The sequence below is a fragment of the Astyanax mexicanus genome, chromosome 10, assembly GCF_023375975.1.
Source record: "Astyanax mexicanus isolate ESR-SI-001 chromosome 10, AstMex3_surface, whole genome shotgun sequence".
NCBI lineage: Eukaryota > Metazoa > Chordata > Actinopteri > Characiformes > Acestrorhamphidae > Astyanax > Astyanax mexicanus.
This window is the reverse complement of record NC_064417.1, coordinates 35,325,266-35,345,281: the sequence shown is the minus strand read 5'-3', so window position 1 is coordinate 35,345,281 and position 20,016 is coordinate 35,325,266. Positions and strand designations below refer to the sequence as shown.

Here is a 20,016-nt window from a genome sequence, read left to right as displayed (position 1 = left end):
AAATGCTTAAAGAACCTTCACTTGATGTAAAGTTTCTTTACCAATTTAAATGTTCTTGTTAAACACATGATTGATGAACAAAACAGACTCTTCTTTGGCATCACTTAATCTTTATTTTTAAGAATGTAATAGCAGAAATGCAGAAATTTTCCTTTTTACATGACCCCCAGAGCCAGTCTAAAGAGACTAACTGGCTGTCACAGATATGCTTACCTGTACGACAGGGCGCCCGCAAAGTGATTCTCAATGTAGTTGTCCATGACAGGCTTGAAGTGCTGGAATTTACTGTCCTGCAGTAAATTGATGATGTGCACCTGTCGAATAAAACCAGTGAGCTTCAGTTAATCTCTCCTGCTGTTCTCACAACTCATGAGCATAATGCCGCTGTTCATTGCACAACACACAAGTCTCTTCAGTCTGCATAAATTTAGTGAAGATTAAGCTGCAGCCCAGCAGGCACCAGGCGCCAGTTTCACGTCAGAAAGACATTGGACTCCAATATCAGCCAGGCTTTGCATTGTACATGAAAATTAAAACTGGGTTGATATCAAAACTCATCGCTGTAGAGACACTGAAATCAGAGTCACATATCTATAAAAAGCCAATACTGGGATTACACCAACTTTAAACAGACATTGAAATCTGATTACTTAACAACAAACAGCGAAACAAAATCTAATGGTATTAAAATTTCACATTGTCAACAATAAAAAGCTGAGAAGACACTGGGCTTTAGTCTCCAAAAATCTCACAGCTAAAATGTTGATATTTTAATCAATATGACAGTGGCACTTTTGTAAGACATTGGATTTTAGTTAATTATCATCACAGCTTATCAACATCAGCTGTCATCACTGTTCTGCTTGCAGGTACATTATCTTGTTTTTCATTATTAAGTTTTGCATGATGTTAACACCATATTGTAATATGTGAGTTTGGCTTGTTGCCAAAGATGGGACCAATCCGATTCAATATCAGTATCCGGTACAATATTGATGTAAGTTTTAAGCATTGCTTATTCCCTGAATTTATGCTTATCTTAACATGTCCATCATTCAACCAGGTACAAAACAGTTATGATAAGATCCCCAGCACATGGCAGTGCAATTAAATGTATATTGTTCATGTTCCTCTGGCTGTATTTAACAGGTAACTGTGGCAACACATCAGAACAGAGGAACAAAAAAGGCTGGTTATTAAAGTATGCCTTGCATAATGTTCTGAAAGCAGTGGATGTGAGATGGAGTACGTGTGAAGGTTATTACACAGACATACACAGACACACAGACACACACACACACACACACACAGACACACAGACACACACACACACACACACACCACAGTGAACAGCATGTCCCTTACCAGACAGTCAAACACCTTTAGTCCATATCTCTGAGGACTGTCATCTAAAACGGCAAACAGTGTGTCCAGTGCGTCCTGCAAGAACTGTGATGGAGAAAACACACGATATTAAAATATTTTAATATGTTCAATTTTGAAGAAAAAAAAACATTTTAAAAAATGCATCTTGTTTCAATGTTTTCAGTTCAATATCACCAACACTCTCCTCATGGAAGCTTAGTATTAACTGTACATCTTGTCTTAACGTTCAAAGTTTAACTAGTACTATATACTACTATAACTAGTAACAAATAGTAACATCTTTTTCTAAAATTTAAAATATTTAATTTTAGTGCAAAGCTATTTTCCTGTTTTTTTTGGTATCTGCTTTTGGAAAGAGACACAACCCATGGCAGCCAATCATTAACAACTTTTAATGATTATTGAGTATTATCCTTAAAAGCATAGTCTGTTTAATTCTATAGCATAAAGAGTAAGAACAGTAAATTGATTCAGATTTGTGTTTGTAACTGCACAGTTCTAAACTGGTGGTATGATAACAAACAAACTGTCTGCTCATCAGGCATGAGAAGATCAAATTCAAGTTCAAATTGCAGCAAGGGCTCAGCATGGCCCCACTGCCTCCCAGTCTGGGGATGGCATGTGATGGAAAAGATTCAAATCAGATGCAGACGTAAAAAATCTGAGTTAGGAGAAATGTTGATTAAAATAAGAAAAACACTTTGTAATTTGTTACTTTAATTTTTTTTATTTAGCCTGACTTTACAATTGGCCTGACTTCATTTCACAGTGAACGAGGTACAGAATAAACGTACAACCTCATGGGTATTTTGAGGCTATCAAGGTCAATGAAGAAGTGTTTATTACATATACAGTGTCATTCAAAACCTGGACATACCTTAAATGCAGTGGGGTTTTTTTTTTTCATTATTTAATATTTTTTGCATTGTAGATTAATACAAAAGTCATCCAAACTATGAAAAATCCAAACCTATGTAATGATTTAGTAAACAAAAATGTGTTTAGCAAAGCAGAAAATGTTTTATATTTTATATTCTTTAAAGAATTGTTAGATGACAGCTTTGCACTTCTTGGCTGGATATTCTTAGTCACCTTTATAAGGTAGAGTCACCTGGAATGGCCTTCAGTTAACAGCTGTGCTGAACTTGTCAAGAGTTAATTACTCTTAATGTGTTTGAGAGCATCAGTTGTAAAGTTGTGGAGAGGTAGAGTTGGTACACAGTGAATAGCTCTATTTAAGTAATGTTCTGATCCATATTATGGTGAGAACTACTCAACTAAATAAAGAAAAAATAATTTAAGAAATAAAGGTTAGTCAATCCGATTTTTTTTTAGAATTGTGAAAGTATCCTTAAGTGCAGTCAGAATTTTAAAAAAGAAAGTGATGACAGTGAGCATGATGAAACTGGCACTCATCAGCACTGTCCCGGGAAAGGAAGGACCAAGAGATAAGTTCATCAGAGTTACCAGCCTTAGAAAGCACAAATTTACAGCCTTCGAGATGAGAACCAACTAAATGCTGCACAGGGTATTTTGGTTTGTTTAAAAAAAAATTTAAGTTACTACATGATTTCTTATGTATTCCTTCATAGTCTGGATGACTTTCGCATTCATTTACCATGTAGGAAAAATAAATAAAAACATTGACTGATACTGTGTAATATTTTATATACATGTTTAATAAAAAAAATGCTGGATGGTAGCTCACTCTGTTTTCCTATAATTTAAGAAAACTGAATGAAAATGTAAAAAATGTACCTTAACTATCTCAGCACCATCTATGTCCTTCAACTTGGTCAAGGAGTCCATGATCCGTTCGGGATGAGTTCTCCATTTCAGCAAATCCAGCATGTCACCTGCACGTTAACACAAAATGAATATGAGCTGAATGATCAGCGCTCTATTAAAATGTAGAAATGCGAATATGTCATATTTCTTGCTGAAAGAACACAGCAGACAACATCAATGGCCCATTTATCAGCTGTAATATGAAAGCTGCTGAGTAAGGACATGGCTCTGCTCCGACACACACTTTCTCCTCAGGCAGCTGCTAAAAAAAAGACTCTGAGGTTTTAAAGCAGAGACAATACTACACTCTGCAGAGCTGATGTTTGTCAGTCTACAACTGAAGAGGATCAGATAAAGCATGTCACATGGTCATAAGGCTCATGAAGTGAGAAGCCTCTCCCTGACTGGGCTTCGTGCAGGGTTTGTCCGAGTGCTCGCTGGTTCAGGGAGAATGGAGCACAGCTGCTGGGCCACTCTGAGCTGTGCCTGAGTTATTGGGCTGAGCTCCAAGGTCAACAGAGGCAGGTGTGAGATCAGCAGGCAGTCATCTCTCCTGCACACACACACACTCTTTCATGTCTGCCACTGCATCGGATTCAGTCAGACGGAGCGCTGATCCATAAATAGCTCCAAAAGGTCAGGAGAAAGGTCACATAAGGAAGAGACTGGAGGTTTAGCGGCTACTTTAATTACCGCTCAGGCTGTCTGAAAGATCATGTGACGTACTTGTGGGATATTGCTTAATTGCTGTGTTGAATTTTAGACTTTGGAGTAAATTGGAGTATGCTGTTTAAATGACTAATGGAATAATCAGATATCTAATAGTATTCCAATTAAAAACAGCTTTTTAAGGGCATGTTAATACATTCACTGATCTGAAAACAATGAGGTCTGACTTTTCAAGATAACATCTTTCCAGCAGAAGAAAAAAAGTATGCTTAAGTTTTATTGGTATATTACATTACATTACATTACATTACATTACATTTGGCAGAAGCTTTTGTCCAAAGCGACTTACAATAGTGAAGTACAAAGTAATAGAAAAACATCTTAGATAGGCCCTAAAGGAGGTCAAATGGAAATAATAGCATAGAGGAGTGAAGGAGGGGAAGAAAGAAATGAGGTTAGAAGTAGTTAGTGTGTTAGAGGTGTTAAGAGAGAAGTGCTCTTTGAAGAGCTCTGTCTTCAGGAGTTTCTTAAAGATATATATATTCTATATTTCGATTTATCATCAATTGTTTCAAATATTTTTATTGAGGAAGAAAAAAAAGAGGAAAAAACAATAATAAGTCAGGAAGGTAGAGAAACAGGACAAATCCAATGAATGAAAAAAGCCTAAACAATATCCAGTATAAAAGTTCATATGAGTTGTATGTGGTTCAGTTTATGTACAGTCATATTTAATAGGGCTTTGTTCAAAAGATCGATTCGCAATCCAATAACGATTTATGCTCAAAAAATATGATATCGATCCAAAAATATGTGGATAGATCTTTTCCAGGTTACTATAGGCACTATTTTTCTTTGACGTGCAAGGGGCAGTATAAAAAGCGGGTGCCAGCTAAACGAAACCGAAACTTAAGAGAGAGCGAGATGGCCGAAGTTACAGCACTAAAATCACCGCCTGGAATGAAGGCTGATGTTTGGCAGTACTTCGGATTCAAACGTTACAAGAACAAAGACGAACTAGACAGAACAAAATAAATACTATAAATGTGTGTCCCTCTTACAGATACACAGATACAGTCACAAACACACATGGGGCTGTTTTATCTATGGGACAGTATTTATTTTAAAGCGACAATCCAGCAAAATGTAAATAGATCGAAATCGGATCGAATCGTAGATCGAATTGGATTGTGACCTTATGAATCAGAATCGAATCGATCCAGAAAATTCGGATTGATTCCCAGCCCTAAAATTTAAGTACAAATTAAGACACACACTCGACAGAAAAACACTTCTAAATATAATCACATGACATTTTAATAGCGTACGTTCAAATGTTGTTTGCTATTGAGAAATTATTATGAAGATTCGTTCACTTGTGTTTCTAAAGGTTTCAAAAGGAATTTTTAAATATTTGATTTTTCTATCATGGAATATTCTTACACATTATAGCCACATACAATAAATCACCAATAATAATAATAATAATAATAACAATAATAAAAGCTAACAAAGTGATACAAAATTTGAATTAGAAAATGGGAAAATATTACATTAAGTGTAAAAGTAAGTGTTATATGTATGCTATAAATGGTGGATGTGCTCTATTGGTTTGTTTATAAGGTTATAAGGACATTTTGCAAAATTTGCAACAAACTCAAAAAAAAAGTTACAACTAAGTGGTCACTCGGGTCAGAAGATCTTTGTTTATTCTGGCTAAAAAGTGAAATGTTTTCATGAGGAGCACCAGGCAGTTCCCAATGCCAAGCCCCTGAGAAATGCAAATCACAGTGCTAATTAGTGAACATAAGCTTCTACCACTTGTTAGCAACATTAGGAATACCGAACATGTCCTGGCTGGGTGATTACTGTACATCTGGGTAAGGACAAAGTGAGTGTACCGCTTTAACATAACCACACAGAGTTTTGTAGAGAAGGAAACAGTGCTGTACCGTTCTGGGTGAGCTTGGTGGAGCAGAGCAGGGAGATGATCCAGAAGGACTCTTTGCTGTTCTTCATGGTCTGGTTGTTGCCAGGCTGCAGGCTGGCTTTAGAGAAGGGGAGCTTGAGGTAGCGGGAGGAGTCCTGCAGGTTCGCTGTTTCTTCACACTGACAGCAGAAGGAGGAAAGGGGTTAATACCCTCAAGCACACTCACACACCTTCAAACTGACAAACACAAACACACACACACAGACACGGCCTTTCAATACCTTGTGGACGATAATCTCGTGGGTTCCGTCAGGAAGTGTTCGGCCGTCTTCTTGCATCAGTGGAACGAAAGAATATCCAAACAGCTTCTTCTCTCCTTTCTCTTTTGCTGCAACACAACACAAATGTTGATGATGTCACTGTACTTTAAAAAATATATATATATGTTTTATTTTTTCGGCTGAGACGGGCTCTCCTCTCAGACAGCTCACAGACAAAATTAACTATCAAAAAAATTATGTTCTTACTTGATTAAGGTAAGAATCTATGAGGAATAAACATCATTCATTTATTTTTTCTATAATTAATAAAAACAACTAATAATTTAATAACTAATAATGTTTCATGTTTGGTATTCTATTATTTCATTAATATCTGATGTTTTAGGCTTTTGTTGTGGTATAGTTTCAGTATTACAATTGAGATATTTATGCAGGTATCACATTGAAAATCAGAATTTTAGGATTGTGACACCACTACTTCCAGATATGAAAAAAATGACCAGAATCATAAAAAAATCATTACATAAATTAGGGTGCGGGTCGCACAGTAATCTTAATATTAACATCACAACCAATAGAAATGGATACAGAAACTACTTTTTTTTATTAACTGGATGTTAAATTGAGTGTGTGGTCATAAAATAAATGATCAAAAATAGGCATAAATATCAAAAAATGAAGTAAAACAGCCATGACAGATTTCTCTGTAAACTCACTCGCTTATTAGTGTTTTCACTATCATTCTGCAGAAAGGAAACACAGCCATACTCACATCACTTATTTGCTCTATTTGAGTCATGTGATTATAATTTAACATCTGGATGAAAACCTGACTAATGAAATCCATTCAGCAGAACTTCTCCAAATGAATCAAAAATAAAATCCCCTCATTATTAACAGCACCACTCAGAAATGCAGATGAATGACTAAAATCTCAGTTCTGACTGTCTGGCATGTTCCCAGTGAATATTCTGTGCTCAGCGTTCTGATGAATCACAGGAGATCACACAATCTGATCAATCTCCACAGTCTTTCCTCAGAGTGCAGTGGGACGGCAGCTCGGTGTGGCACGTCTGTTAATTAATAGCCGTGTGTACAGTGTGTTCGGAGTGTGTTCTGAGCGTGTGATGTGTGTGTTCTTACTGGAGCAGTGTCTGAACTCGAAGCGCAGATGTGTGGCTCTGAAGAGCTCCGGAGGAACGACCAGTTTAATCTGCTCTGACCAGCGTGGGCTGTTACTGTGATACAGAACAAACGAGTGAAACTCATCCGCCCCCGGCTCACCTGAACCCGGACACACCAGACCCTAAAACAGAGAGAGAGAGACATAGAGAAAGAGAGAGAAAGACATGTAGTGGATTATTACCATCAGAGGTTTTAACTGATGTTACAAAACTGGAACATCATGATCCGAATCACAAACTATAATTTTAACATTGATGACCTAAAGCTACAGTTGTGGTCAAAAGTTTACATACACTTGTAAAAAAACATAATGTTATGGCTGTCTTGAGTTTTCAATAAGTTCTACAACTCTTATTTTTCTGTGATAGAGTGATCGGAACACATACATGTTTGTCACAAAAAACAGTCATAAAATTTGGTTCTTTCATAAATTTATTATGGGTCTGCTGAAAATGTCACCAAATCTGCTGGGTCAAAAATATACATACAGCAACATTAGTATTTGGTTACATGTCCCTTGGCCATTTTCACGGCAACTAGGCGCTTTTGGTAGCCATCCACAAGCTCCTGGCAAGCTTCAGGTCGAATGTTTGACCACTCTTCTTGACAGAATTGGTGCAGTTCAGCTAAATGTGATGGTTTTCTTGCATGAACCCGTTTCTTTAGCACTGTCCACATGTTCTCAATGGGGTTTAAGTCAGGACTTTGGGAAGGCCATTCTAAAACCTTAATTCTAGCCTGGTTTAGCCATTCCTTTACCACTTTTGATGTGTGTTTTGGGTCATTGTCTTGTTGGAACACCCAACTGCGCCCAAGACCCAACCTTCGGGCTGATGGTTTTAAGTTTTCCTGCAGAATTTGGAGGTAATCCTCCTTCTTCATTATCCCATTTACTTTCTGCAAAGAACCAGTTCCACTGGCAGCAAAACATCCCCAGAGCATAATACTACCACCACCATGCTTGACAGTAGGCATGGTGTTCCTGGGATTAAAGGCCTCACCTTTTCTCCTCCAAACATATTGCTGGGTGTTGTGGCCAAACAGCTCAATTTTTGTTTCGTCTGACCAGAGAACTTTCCTCCAGAAGGTTTTATCTTTGTCCATGTGATCAGCAGCAAACTTCAGCCGAGTCTTAAGGTGCCTTTTCTGGAGCAAGGGCTTCTTTCTTGCACGGCAGCCTCTCAGTCCATGGCGATGTAAAACACGCTTGACTGTGGAGACTGACACCTGTGTTCCATCAGCTTCCAAATCCTTGCAGACCTGCTTCTTGGTGATTCTTGGTTGACTCTTGACCATCCTGACCAATCTCCTCTCGGCAGCATGTGATAGCTTGCGTTTTCTTCCTGATCGTGGCAGTGACACAACTGTTCCATGCACTTTATACTTGCGTATAATTGTCTGCACAGTTGCTCTTGGGACCTGTAGCTGCTTTGAAATGGCTCCAAGTGACTTCCCTGACTTGTTCAAGTCAATAATTCGCTTTTTCAGATCCACACTGAGTTCCTTTGACTTTCCCATTGTAGCTTTTGTAGCTGAGTCTAATCACTGGGTCAAATGAGCCCTATTTAAATGGGCTCATGAGAAGTCAACAGCTGTAGTCAATCAGAATCACTTACAAGAAGTGAAGAGGCCATGACATGAAGCTAATTTGATTGACACAACTCGCTACATCACCAAAATTGACAAATTTTGTTGCTTGTATGTATATTTTTGACCCAGCAGATTTGGTGACATTTTCAGCAGACCCATAATAAATTTATGAAAGAACCAAATTTTATGACTGTTTTTTGTGACAAACATGTATGTGTTCCGATCACTCTATCACAGAAAAATAAGAGTTGTAGAACTTATTGAAAACTCAAGACAGCCATAACATTATGTTTTTTTACAAGTGTATGTAAACTTTTGACCACAACTGTATGTTACACACTGCAATATGCTCCTAATTAAATAATCTGCTAAAAGAGCTGCTGAGCAAAGGTTTAAGGGAGTTATAAAAATGATATAAAGTAGATATTTTATAATATTCATAGATACACAGCCTGGCCAAAAAAAAAAAAAAAACCTGGATTTAAATAAATGTAAAGTAAATGATGTGAAGTTGATTCTGCAGTTGGTCAGGTGTAGGTTCAGCAACAGTATGTGCTGAAAGAATGAGGTCAGCTGAATATACTGAATATAGACCAGGTTATTCCATCAATTGATTTTTTTCTTCCCTAATGGCACGGCCATATTCCAAGATGATGACAATGTCAGGATTCATGGGTCTGGAATTGTGAAAGAGTGATTCAGGGAGCATGAGATCATCATTTTCACACATGGATTGTTCACCACAGATTCCAGACCTTAACCTCATTGAGAATCTTTGGGATGAGCTGGAGAAGACTTTGTGCAGCAGTCAGACTCTACCATCATCAATGCAAAACAGATCTTGGTGAAAAATTAATGCAACACTGGATTGAAATTTGAAATAAATCTTTAAACATCGCAGAAGCCTATCGAAACAATGCCACAGCGAATGCGTGCCACAATCAAAGCTAAAGGTGTTCCAACCAAATAATAGATTATGTGACTTTTTTTTTGGGTGGCAACTTTTTTTTTGGCAGGCGGTGTATTACGTGAATATTACAATGTTTTAACATTTATTATTTATTTATGATTTATTATTTAATTATTTCTTAGCTGCTTAACTAAAAGATGAGGTTTTTGGGAATCTATTCACTAAGATGAGACTGACTGTGTTACTGTGTAACTCTAGTGTTTGTGAACAATGTCAGCCTAGCATCTCCCACTCTATATTTATCAAATATGTCAAACATGTCTTGGCTGATGGAGTGCATCTAGGCTAAGTGATCAATAATGCTTCAGTGTTTTTATACCAAACTATTCCTTTAAGGAAGCCCAGTATGGAAAAAGCTGCTGGTAGATCTAACCAATTCTTTGCAAAAAATGGAAACATTAATACACAGTAACTGTTACTGTTTTGGAAACAATTTTAAAATGTTTTAACTGCATTAATGACTTTTTTTATTTCACCTGGATTTGTTTGCATATACTCTAATGTTACAATGTGTTGTTATTGGTGACTGCTGTTCTAAATGTGCTCTAATTAGTCTAATTAATTACATGCTGTGTTATTTAATTAGTTAATTATTTTTTGTACAATTCAACTGTACAATTTAAACAGCTTAACAACATTTTATATCAATTTATTTTAAGATATATTTCAGAATTTAGGTCTATACAAAATTAAAACAAGTTTAAACAATCCGGGCCCACGCAGCACCACATCCAACAGGATTAACTGTGCACGCTGTAAGAGGAAGCTGTCTGAAAGGGATGTTCGGGTGCTAACCCGGATTGTATATAAAAAACATAAGACTACGGCTGCTCAATCACGGCAGAATTCAATGTGCACCTCAACTCTCCTGTTTCCACGAGAACTGTCCGTCAGTACAATAAATTATTGTGGTCTAAAACCAGGTGTTTCAGTTTCATTGTCCAACCCCTGAATTTTAACAGGCTAAGTTTTTATATATAGATTAATCACATTCCTGTTCATGGACTTCAGCATATTTTACCTTCAGTACCTGGCCATCTCCTCCCAGCAGATACACGGTGACCTCCACATTCCTCGCCACGCTCTTCCCTCCTTTCTCAAACTCGCCTCTCTCCAGTGTGATGTACAGGTCATTCCTCACCTCCCCTGTAGATTAGAATATTCTTTTAATTGTTATTCTACAGATAATAAAAAAAAAAACATGCCATTTACAGGCAGTTGTCCTGCCAGTAATGATTTATTACTTCATAGAGCACTTTATGAAGTTATCCTCACAAGTACATGGAAAATGTAACAATCATTCAGCACCTCTGACCCCAATAAACTGTTGTGATGGAAGGTGTTCATTGAAATGATTCATAATCAATGACGTGTGATGATTCATAAACAATGACGACTATTAATGATATTACTTTTTGTTCTATGTGATGATAATGTGTACTGAACTGAACATTTTACCCTCAGTGAGCATTTCTGAAATGCTGAGTGAAAGTTTTCTCTATCTGGCGCCAGCAGTATGTGTCTGTGTGTGTGTGTGTGTGTTAAAGGAATGTACGTCACAGCTGTCGTATCTACAAGCCCTGGCGCCAGGGCCATCTTCCTCTCCTGCTTGCAGTATTTTGAGGACCAGCCTGAGATGCTCACTAAGGGATTATGTCATATCACATGTCAGAAGAAGTTGACGTGTCACAATGGTGGCACTGTGCCCATAATTGGGAAAGCAAGATAGTAAGGGTGGGGTATAAAGAGAGCTTGGCACTCTTGCAAGGCAGGAGTTCACTCTGTATTCATTACGTGTGGCTTCTCAATAAATCTTGTTACTCATTCTGATCAAGACTCAGAGACTCTGAATATTTCTTTCTTCCTGTCATTATTTTCCACCACAATTTGGCGTCACGGAACAGGATGAGCATGGTCTTGCGGCGGAGGGGGAGAGACTAAGCACCTGCCGAGGACGCTCTCCAGCAAAACAGCTGGGCCCAGAAGCAAGGGAAAATTCCACAGAATAAGGACGAAGTACCGCGGGGGTAAGTGCGGCCTCTCACCCCTCATTCGCAAATCCACGCCTCATCAACAAAACATTGGTGGTGAGTGACAGGTTAACTAATTTACTCATTAAGGAAATTTAAATGTAAACAATTGTTCTTAAATTAATTTACTCCCCTCCATCCTTCCTTCAGCACTCCGCCCTGGACAGTGAATAGTTACATGACGGTGTACAAGACTAGCCTGGTCGTGAGGCCTTTATTGATGTATGTAAATATATCTTTAAAGTAAAGAGAAGACTAGCCTGGTCATAGCGAGGCCTCTATTGATAGACGTGTCATTAGAGTAATAGGTCCCGGGACCGTGGGGAGGAGTGCATAAATAATACTATAATAGTACAGGGTACTGATTGTGTATTAAGCAGGGTTAGAAGAAGGAAGGTGAGACGTGATTATTGGGGCTAAATTACTCTGAGTCATTAAAATCGAATGAGAGAACAAAATGGGATCCCAAGTAACTAAAGAATTGAAACTTAATCCAAAAATTCATGACGCAGCTCTTTTCAATCAAATGAGCCAAAACTATGTGTGTGTTTATGTAGTGTTGTTCAAAGGTTTGGAATCATTAGCATATTAACCCAATATACATATATTAAAGTAGGGCAGAATATTGAGCCATGCTGGAACTGTTCAATGTAACATGTTTCATTATCTTTATGGAAAATGCTGTAGAATTCTGAGGATGACAGTTTAGTGAATATGTGAGACAGCTTCATGTTTGAGTAGTAGTGATGAGTTTTGTACAAATGTCCACATTGTGAAAGTCATCCCTGATTGAAACAGAAAAGAGATGAGGATTCCAGGCTTTTGATACAATGTGTGTGTGTGTGTTTCTGCGTGTGTTGAATAAAGCAGTGAGAGAGATAGACAAAACATCTCTTCTCTGCTATCTTCTATCACATTTGGTGTGTGTGTGTGTGTGTGTGTGTCTGTGCGTGTGTGTAAGTGTGTATGTTTCTAACATTTGTCTAACTCTGATATTCTATAAGCTAATCTAATGATGAATATAATGTGTGTGTGGCTGTGTCAGAATCGCTCCCTATTCCAGAAATAGTGCACTATATAGTGTATAAACCATTTTTGCAATACTGTTTAAAACCGCAGCAGTACATTCTGTTCCCTATATAGTTCACTATGAAAAACCTAATGCATCACAAAATTTAGAAATTCCAAAATATACTATAATGCAATGCAGTGCTGTTGTATTAGACGTCCTCAGAGCAGGACAAACATGCTTTATTGTTTGGTTGTTCCATAATTCGTTTAGTAAATAGAAAATGCTACATAGTGAAAGAGTTAATGAGTGAGCCATTCTGAACACAGCTTCTGTCTTCATGTGGTTTAGGCCTTTTCTATTCTTATTCTTTTCTTATTGAGACTGATTTCAGCTCAGTCTCAGCTGAATGAGATTTAAAGAATACACATATCTAATTTCTCTAGTGGTTCTCATGTATCTCAGTCTATGCTGATCTTTTGATTCTCTTAATGAGGATAGTAGATTTTAGAAACCAGTAAGAAAAGACCTTACTTTCTTTGGAAAGGTTTAATTTGACAAACTTAATATTGTATCTATTACGAGCTGCAGTGAATTGGGTCTCTCTTTCTGACTTTTAAACAAGGAGACATCAGATGTTTTTAAAAAAAAAAAAAAAAATGGAGCTTTTTGTTTTGCTTTCCATATGTTTTCTATTTCTCGCAATGAAGAACTTGCTTGCATATTCTTGGCTATATTTTGAGTCCCCATCAGAGCACAACAATATAATGTTAATGTTTATACAGTTTAGAAATATCAAGCATCGTTTGGCTGGAAATAATTTTTGTTTTAGTTATTTCATGAGGCTAAACAATTTTTAACCATGTTAGAATTCCTTTCAGGATTTCTTTTTTATTATTATTTTTTTCTTTTAAGGTTTTTTTTGGAGGGATTTTTCTCTTTTGACTGATTGTTGCTCAGTGCTGTTTTCTGGGTGTTTGAGAAGGCGGGGGTGGTGCTCATCACAGGAGTTTTGACCCTCAGAGACAGGGTACTCTGCAACAGTACTGTGAACATCATCTGAACCAGAGCACTTCATGAGGAGAGTCTCAGATGAGAGACTATGTTTGGTCCAGCTGTCGGTTGATGGCTGGACTGCGTCTTCACCGGACCTGCTGTGATTGAAATGTTACAGCACTGGTCCAGGAAACTGGTTTCAGATCTGGAAGAACTGAGCGATCAGAGGCCGCTTCAGACAGCACCTGCTCAACCATCAACACCACCCACCCCCAGCAGCCAATCAGCCCAGTGGATCCACCCCTCAGCCTGAGCCAGCAACAGAGACGTGAGACCAGATTTTTTATTTTTATGCCTGTTTACTTTTTTTCCATTAAAAGGAGTGATTTTATTTAATTTTTGATGTTTATGCCTCATGTAGAAAATGTTTGGTTAAACTTTAAATCTGGTGGTGACTCAAATTATGACTGTTTTACCTTTCTTTTTAAGGAAAAAAAAAGGGAGGTTTTAGCTTTTTTTGTTTCTCTTTTAAATAGTGTTTCTCATCAAAAACTTTGATGAATTAAAAATAATATCTAGTTCAGGAAAAAAATCTTTAATTTCATTGTAAACAGTAGCCAAACATGGTTGCTGGGCAGATTAATACATTAGAGGCCTATCACACATTGGCCCTCAATTTTCACTGGAAAGTTTTTTTTTTTTTTAGGTTTACATTATGTAATTTATGTTGCCTAATGACTATGATTTGTATAAAACATTTTTAATAACAATCATCTCCATTAAGGCTTATGTAAGGGAAGTTGTTTACTGGCTTTTGACAAAATTAATACATATAAACTCAGATGTAGTTGTAACTAGCTAAAGTAACCAAGCATGCTGGCTTAAATAAAAATCAACCATTTAAAATCTTATTAATACATCAATGTAGACTATCAACTACAAAAAGAGCTTTGCTTGCTCCAAAAGTTTTTAAAAAATATATATATAGGGTAAGATAGAAATCTTTCTCTTATATGTGCATTAATATTAATGCTAAATTAATTCAATATATATAATAATAACTAGCTTGCTAAACCACCAGCTAACAGTCTTGCAACTATGCCAAACAAGTGAAACTTAAATATGTTTTTATTTTTTGCAATTAATTTACAGGTAGCACAGTTCGCAAAAATATATATTGGAACTGAACAAGGAAAATAAATATTAGGCCAATAACTTCAAACAGGACCACTGCAGCTCATAGCTTCAAAATCACTGTCATAGGAACTAGTTAGTCTAAACTTAGGTGGACCATGCCTACAACAGCTTGTGGACACAACTCCACACACATTTAAATTCTAACATCAGCCAAATGTTTTTAGACTCAAGTTAACAGATGGAAAATAAGTTTACGAAGGATATAGAGGAAATGCACTGACTGCATCATACTCATCAGTGTTTTGGAAGAACTGAACTCTCTACTCAATAACTAAAATAAAAAGGGGGTGTTTTATGCTCTTTGTGTGTTCGCCCTCAAATAACAGCACTAATCAGACTAAATATTCTGAACAATGCTTTAAGGATTTCTGAGTATGTGTAAAGTTGAGGATTGTTTGTCTACAGATTGGCATTAAGAATTTTGGCACATAACAAACTATTTTAAAATAAATAAAACTAAGATTAATCTGAAGTGCACAAATAAGTTTTAGATGTGCTTCAAAGGAAGAACTGGGTGATCCCTGATGGATATAAACTGATAGAGAGTTACAAATCTTTGGTGCATAAATACAGAATGCAACGCTAAATGTTCTCAACAAATGAGCTGGAATTGTCGATCTGTCAGGAGTCCTGATATATACTTAGCTGCTAAGCAGTTAAGAGATTTTTACACTTTTTACACTAAATGAATATTAAAATCCAATCTAAATAATCTTCTCTCTTTTTTATGTGTGTGAGTTAGAACTGTAGCTGCAGCATTTTGACCACGATGTAATTTGTAAATTGTAGAGAATAATAATTGTAATCCAGAGAATAATGCATTACAATACTCTAATCAAAACAAAGGTGTAGATCAGCTTCTCAGCATCTAGTGTAAGAAAATGTCTAATTAATGTATAAAAAATATATACATTATTGTGGTTGAAGATTAAATTAGACAATGTGAAAGGTTAAAAGAAAATAAGAAGGCATTTGATAAATAAATGTTGAGACTATGTATTCTATAGTCTAGAGCGAAAACAGTGACAATGTTGAAAAACATTGACTTGATTTTAACACTTTTATAACTTCATGTTGTAATTCTGGGAAAAAAAAAAAAAAAAAAGTGGAAGTTAATGTAGTAAACATTTGTTTATGAATCTTCTCAGATCCATGGTGGGCATAACGAGGCAGGGAGAGTCCGGCGTGGGGACTGGTGTGCAATAGGCCCCAGCATGTCCACAGCTGAGATGAAGAAACACTTGTTCTCATGCTCTGTATGCGGACACTTGTCATTACTCCCGGGGCTTCTTAGGCGTTATGTAGACCATCATGGAATCTTGGATGATTCCATTTGGTCTAGAAGGGGGGAGTGAAGGGTGTGATTGGAGATAACCACACCTTTACACTCTTATTCTTAAATGTTTTATACATGTATATATACAGTTATTATTTTTACTGTTCACTTTATAATTCACTTAATAACCTTATGATCTTTGCTCTCTTTTTAACTGTCACGGCGACACAAGGCTTTGGAGGTTGTTTTTACTTTTTCAGGAATCAGGAAGGTCAGAGTGTTTTCATCAACAATGAGAGCTGTGAGGAGAACGTGACCCTGAGTGGCAGAGAAGCTTCACTGCTGTTCTGCTGTTCTGGGACCAGTGCATATGAACTAGGAGACAACAAGTTATCTGAGTGAAGTGCTGGAAACCTCTCCTCAGATAGCCAGAAGATCTTTCCATCCACTCTTTTCCTCTGTCTCATCTTCTCACAGACTTTAGGACACTTAAGGACTGTCTGCTGTGTTCATGAAGGACACAGTGCTGAACAACATCATGATAAGAACTTGTTGCTCAGACAGGCTGGAGCTAATCACGTCATTAAAACTGGACAACATGCTGTTAACTGGACTCTGCTGACGTAATCATATTGATAAGTTCTGTACAATCACATGTCATTTGCAAAATGTATAACTGCTTGGATGAAGTATGAGGAATTCTCTCTGGCCCTCGACTGGCTTTAGTTTATTTCTCTCTCTCTCTCTCTCTCTCTCTCTCTCTCTCTCTCTCTCTCTCTCTCTCTCTCTCTCTCTCTCTCTCTCTCTCTCTCTCTCTCTCTCTCTCTCTCTCTCTCTCTCTCTCTCTCTCTCTCTCTCTCTCTCTCTCTCTCGCGCAAATGTGTTGACCTATCGAGATTTTATTTGTTGATGTACTGTTACTCTTTTCTAATATATATCTATTAATTTTTGTTCCGCCATATGCAGAAGAAAGGCCAGTTCCTGCAAGTTACAGTAGATACAATAGAGTTAGATACTGCATTTGGGCTAGACCGTTTGTTTAATGAAGATAAAGAAAATTAGCAGTAAAAAGAAAATTTCATTATTGATTCAGAATCAAAGGGGGGAGTGTGATGGAAGGTGTTCATTGAAATGATTCATAATCAATGACGTGTGATGATTCATAAACAATGACGACTATTAATGATATTACTTTTTGTTCTATGTGATGATAATGTGTACTGAACTGAACATTTTACCCTCAGTGAGCATTTCTGAAATGCTGAGTGAAAGTTTTCTCTATCTGGCGCCAGCAGTATGTGTCTGTGTGTGTGTGTGTGTGTTAAAGGAATGTACGTCACAGCTGTCGTATCTACAAGCCCTGGCGCCAGGGCCATCTTCCTCTCCTGCTTGCAGTATTTTGAGGACCAGCCTGAGATGCTCACTAAGGGATTATGTCATATCACATGTCAGAAGAAGTTGACGTGTCACAATGGTGGCACTGTGCCCATAATTGGGAAAGCAAGATAGTAAGGGTGGGGTATAAAGAGAGCTTGGCACTCTTGCAAGGCAGGAGTTCACTCTGTATTCATTACGTGTGGCTTCTCAATAAATCTTGTTACTCATTCTGATCAAGACTCAGAGACTCTGAATATTTCTTTCTTCCTGTCATTATTTTCCACCACACTGTCTCCCTTTCTGATGCCATTTCTGAGCTTCACCTTTGCCTCCAGATCTCACAGACCCTCTAAGGTGATAAAAACACTATAAATCAACACTAATTACTTTGTTGACACTAGCTGATGCATGTCCTCCCCGAGTCTGAGTGTGTGAAATCCAACACAAACATGTATATTTTAGACAACAATTAACAGATTCACTTTAGCAGAGTATCATGTGAAATAAATACACATAACAAAGGCTATAATGACAACATTCAGCTGCCTTTTATCAGTTTTGTATAAAAGGCTCATAAGAGGTTGAAAAATAGCTTCTAATAAACAGATAAGGCTCCCCAGAGTGTCTGCCGTTGAAGATGAGCACACTGTGGAGACCACAATACTGTGAGCAATCAATACTTTATTACATTACATAAACACAGGAGTTCCACAGAGAGAGATATGATGGGGTTACATCACACACTGAATCTGGAGTCATTGTTTCAAAGCATCAATGTTAACCCTTAAAAGCTACCCGTATATTACTGGAGAAAAAACATTCATCTAGTAATACAGAATGTGCTATACCAGTATATCTAATATACATATAATTAATTACATAACAGTATAATTAATTATGCACTTATGCTACCAACAATAATAACAATCATTGCACTAATATGGGCCACTAATAGATTAAGCAGTGACTCAATTTAGATAGAAAAATTACAGGGTGCCATTGAAATGTCATTATGTAGTACTCCTGATTAGCTTTATATGATATTGCATATCATAATAAACCTCATCAGACTAGACTACGTGGTTCATATATGACATACGGATGCAGTATGACATTATGGTGCTATGAAGGCTTGGCACAATGCTTCCAGTTACAGCAACAATACATTAGGAAAGCATAAGATGGAATAGAATGGGGTAATATAGGAAAGGCTTGGATATAATAGGACAGGACAGGATACCACAGGTTAGTAAAGAATAGGACAGGACAGATTGCATAGGATGTGATGATACTGGATAAGATGTGATGGAATGGGATGTGATAAGAAATGATAAGGTGAGGCTGGACTGTAGAGAATATATTAGGGTAAGATAATATGATACAGAATCCTGGATAGGATGTGTTAGGGTTAGATAAGAAGGGATGGGCAGGATGGGATGGGACATAAGCTTAGATTTGAAAAAATGTAGGGTTGCACTGAATATTTGGCAACCCAAATTGTGGTCTAAAATGGTAAAAAAAAGCACTTTTTTAATTTTTCAAACCAATGAAGTGAAAAGACATTACACAATCAAACTGCAACCAGCTGAGGTATTAAAAATGTCAAGGGTTCATTTAATATTTTTTTTATAATTTTTTTTCTGAATTGTACTTTCTTTTAAACACAAGACAAAATCAAATTTGGCTATTTAGTTAATGCATTAGTGAAAAAAAGTGGCAAAATTAAGACTAAAATCTGCAAAAAAAGGGAAAAATATATATGATATGATACTAGCAAATAAACATACTGTACAGTTATCATATGATATAATGGGACAGGAAAAAAAAGATAGATGCAATTCATTGTCCCTCAAAGGAAAGAAAAATATATATTAATTTTGGTTATTTTTATTTTTTTCTCTCACCTGGCATGATTATGTCTGAGAAGCCCAGTCTGTGGGTGATGGAAACGTTCCGTGTGAAGAGGCGCATGTAGTCCTTCTGGATCTGCTCCAGGTTCCCATGCAGCAACTGCAGTGAAACAGCCAGTCCTGCAGGAAACACCACAAACACTTCCTAAAGCTCTCAGCAAATTACAGATTCTATATGTCCAAAACATCAGACACCTACCTATCAAACTACTCTTCTGAATCTATAGTAGCATTAGGGAGATCTGGTGTTTGTGAGATACTGATGTTTAAAAGAGAAAGCAGTTATTACTGTTCCACAGCCTTTCAATGGGAATCTTTATTCTTCTTCAGCTGGAAAGCATTGTGACTTTAAGAGTCTTAAAAATAACTGCAAATTCATTGTCCAACAAGGTGCTTACTAAAAGCAAAAGCTAGAACTAGAA

At 37.0% G+C, this 20,016-nt stretch overlaps 1 protein-coding gene across 3 annotated transcripts in view; it reads right to left on the bottom strand.

The window, feature by feature from the left end:
- dock4 (dedicator of cytokinesis 4) overlaps nucleotides 1-20,016 on the bottom strand; it is a 107,819-nt gene that overhangs the window by 41,937 nt on the left and 45,866 nt on the right. For 2 of the 3 annotated variants that reach the window (XM_007252878.4, XM_022684172.2), the window contains 8 exons: nucleotides 19,589-19,714; nucleotides 10,821-10,945; nucleotides 7,198-7,360; nucleotides 6,055-6,161; nucleotides 5,796-5,952; nucleotides 3,145-3,242; nucleotides 1,366-1,449; nucleotides 214-314 (listed from right to left, as the gene is read on the bottom strand). In XM_007252878.4, coding sequence (XP_007252940.3) covers nucleotides 214-314; nucleotides 1,366-1,449; nucleotides 3,145-3,242; nucleotides 5,796-5,952; nucleotides 6,055-6,161; nucleotides 7,198-7,360; nucleotides 10,821-10,945; nucleotides 19,589-19,714 — 961 coding nt within the window. The remainder of the gene's footprint in view (nucleotides 1-213; nucleotides 315-1,365; nucleotides 1,450-3,144; nucleotides 3,243-5,795; nucleotides 5,953-6,054; nucleotides 6,162-7,197; nucleotides 7,361-10,820; nucleotides 10,946-19,588; nucleotides 19,715-20,016) is intronic. The other variant, XM_007252879.4, reaches the window with a different exon arrangement.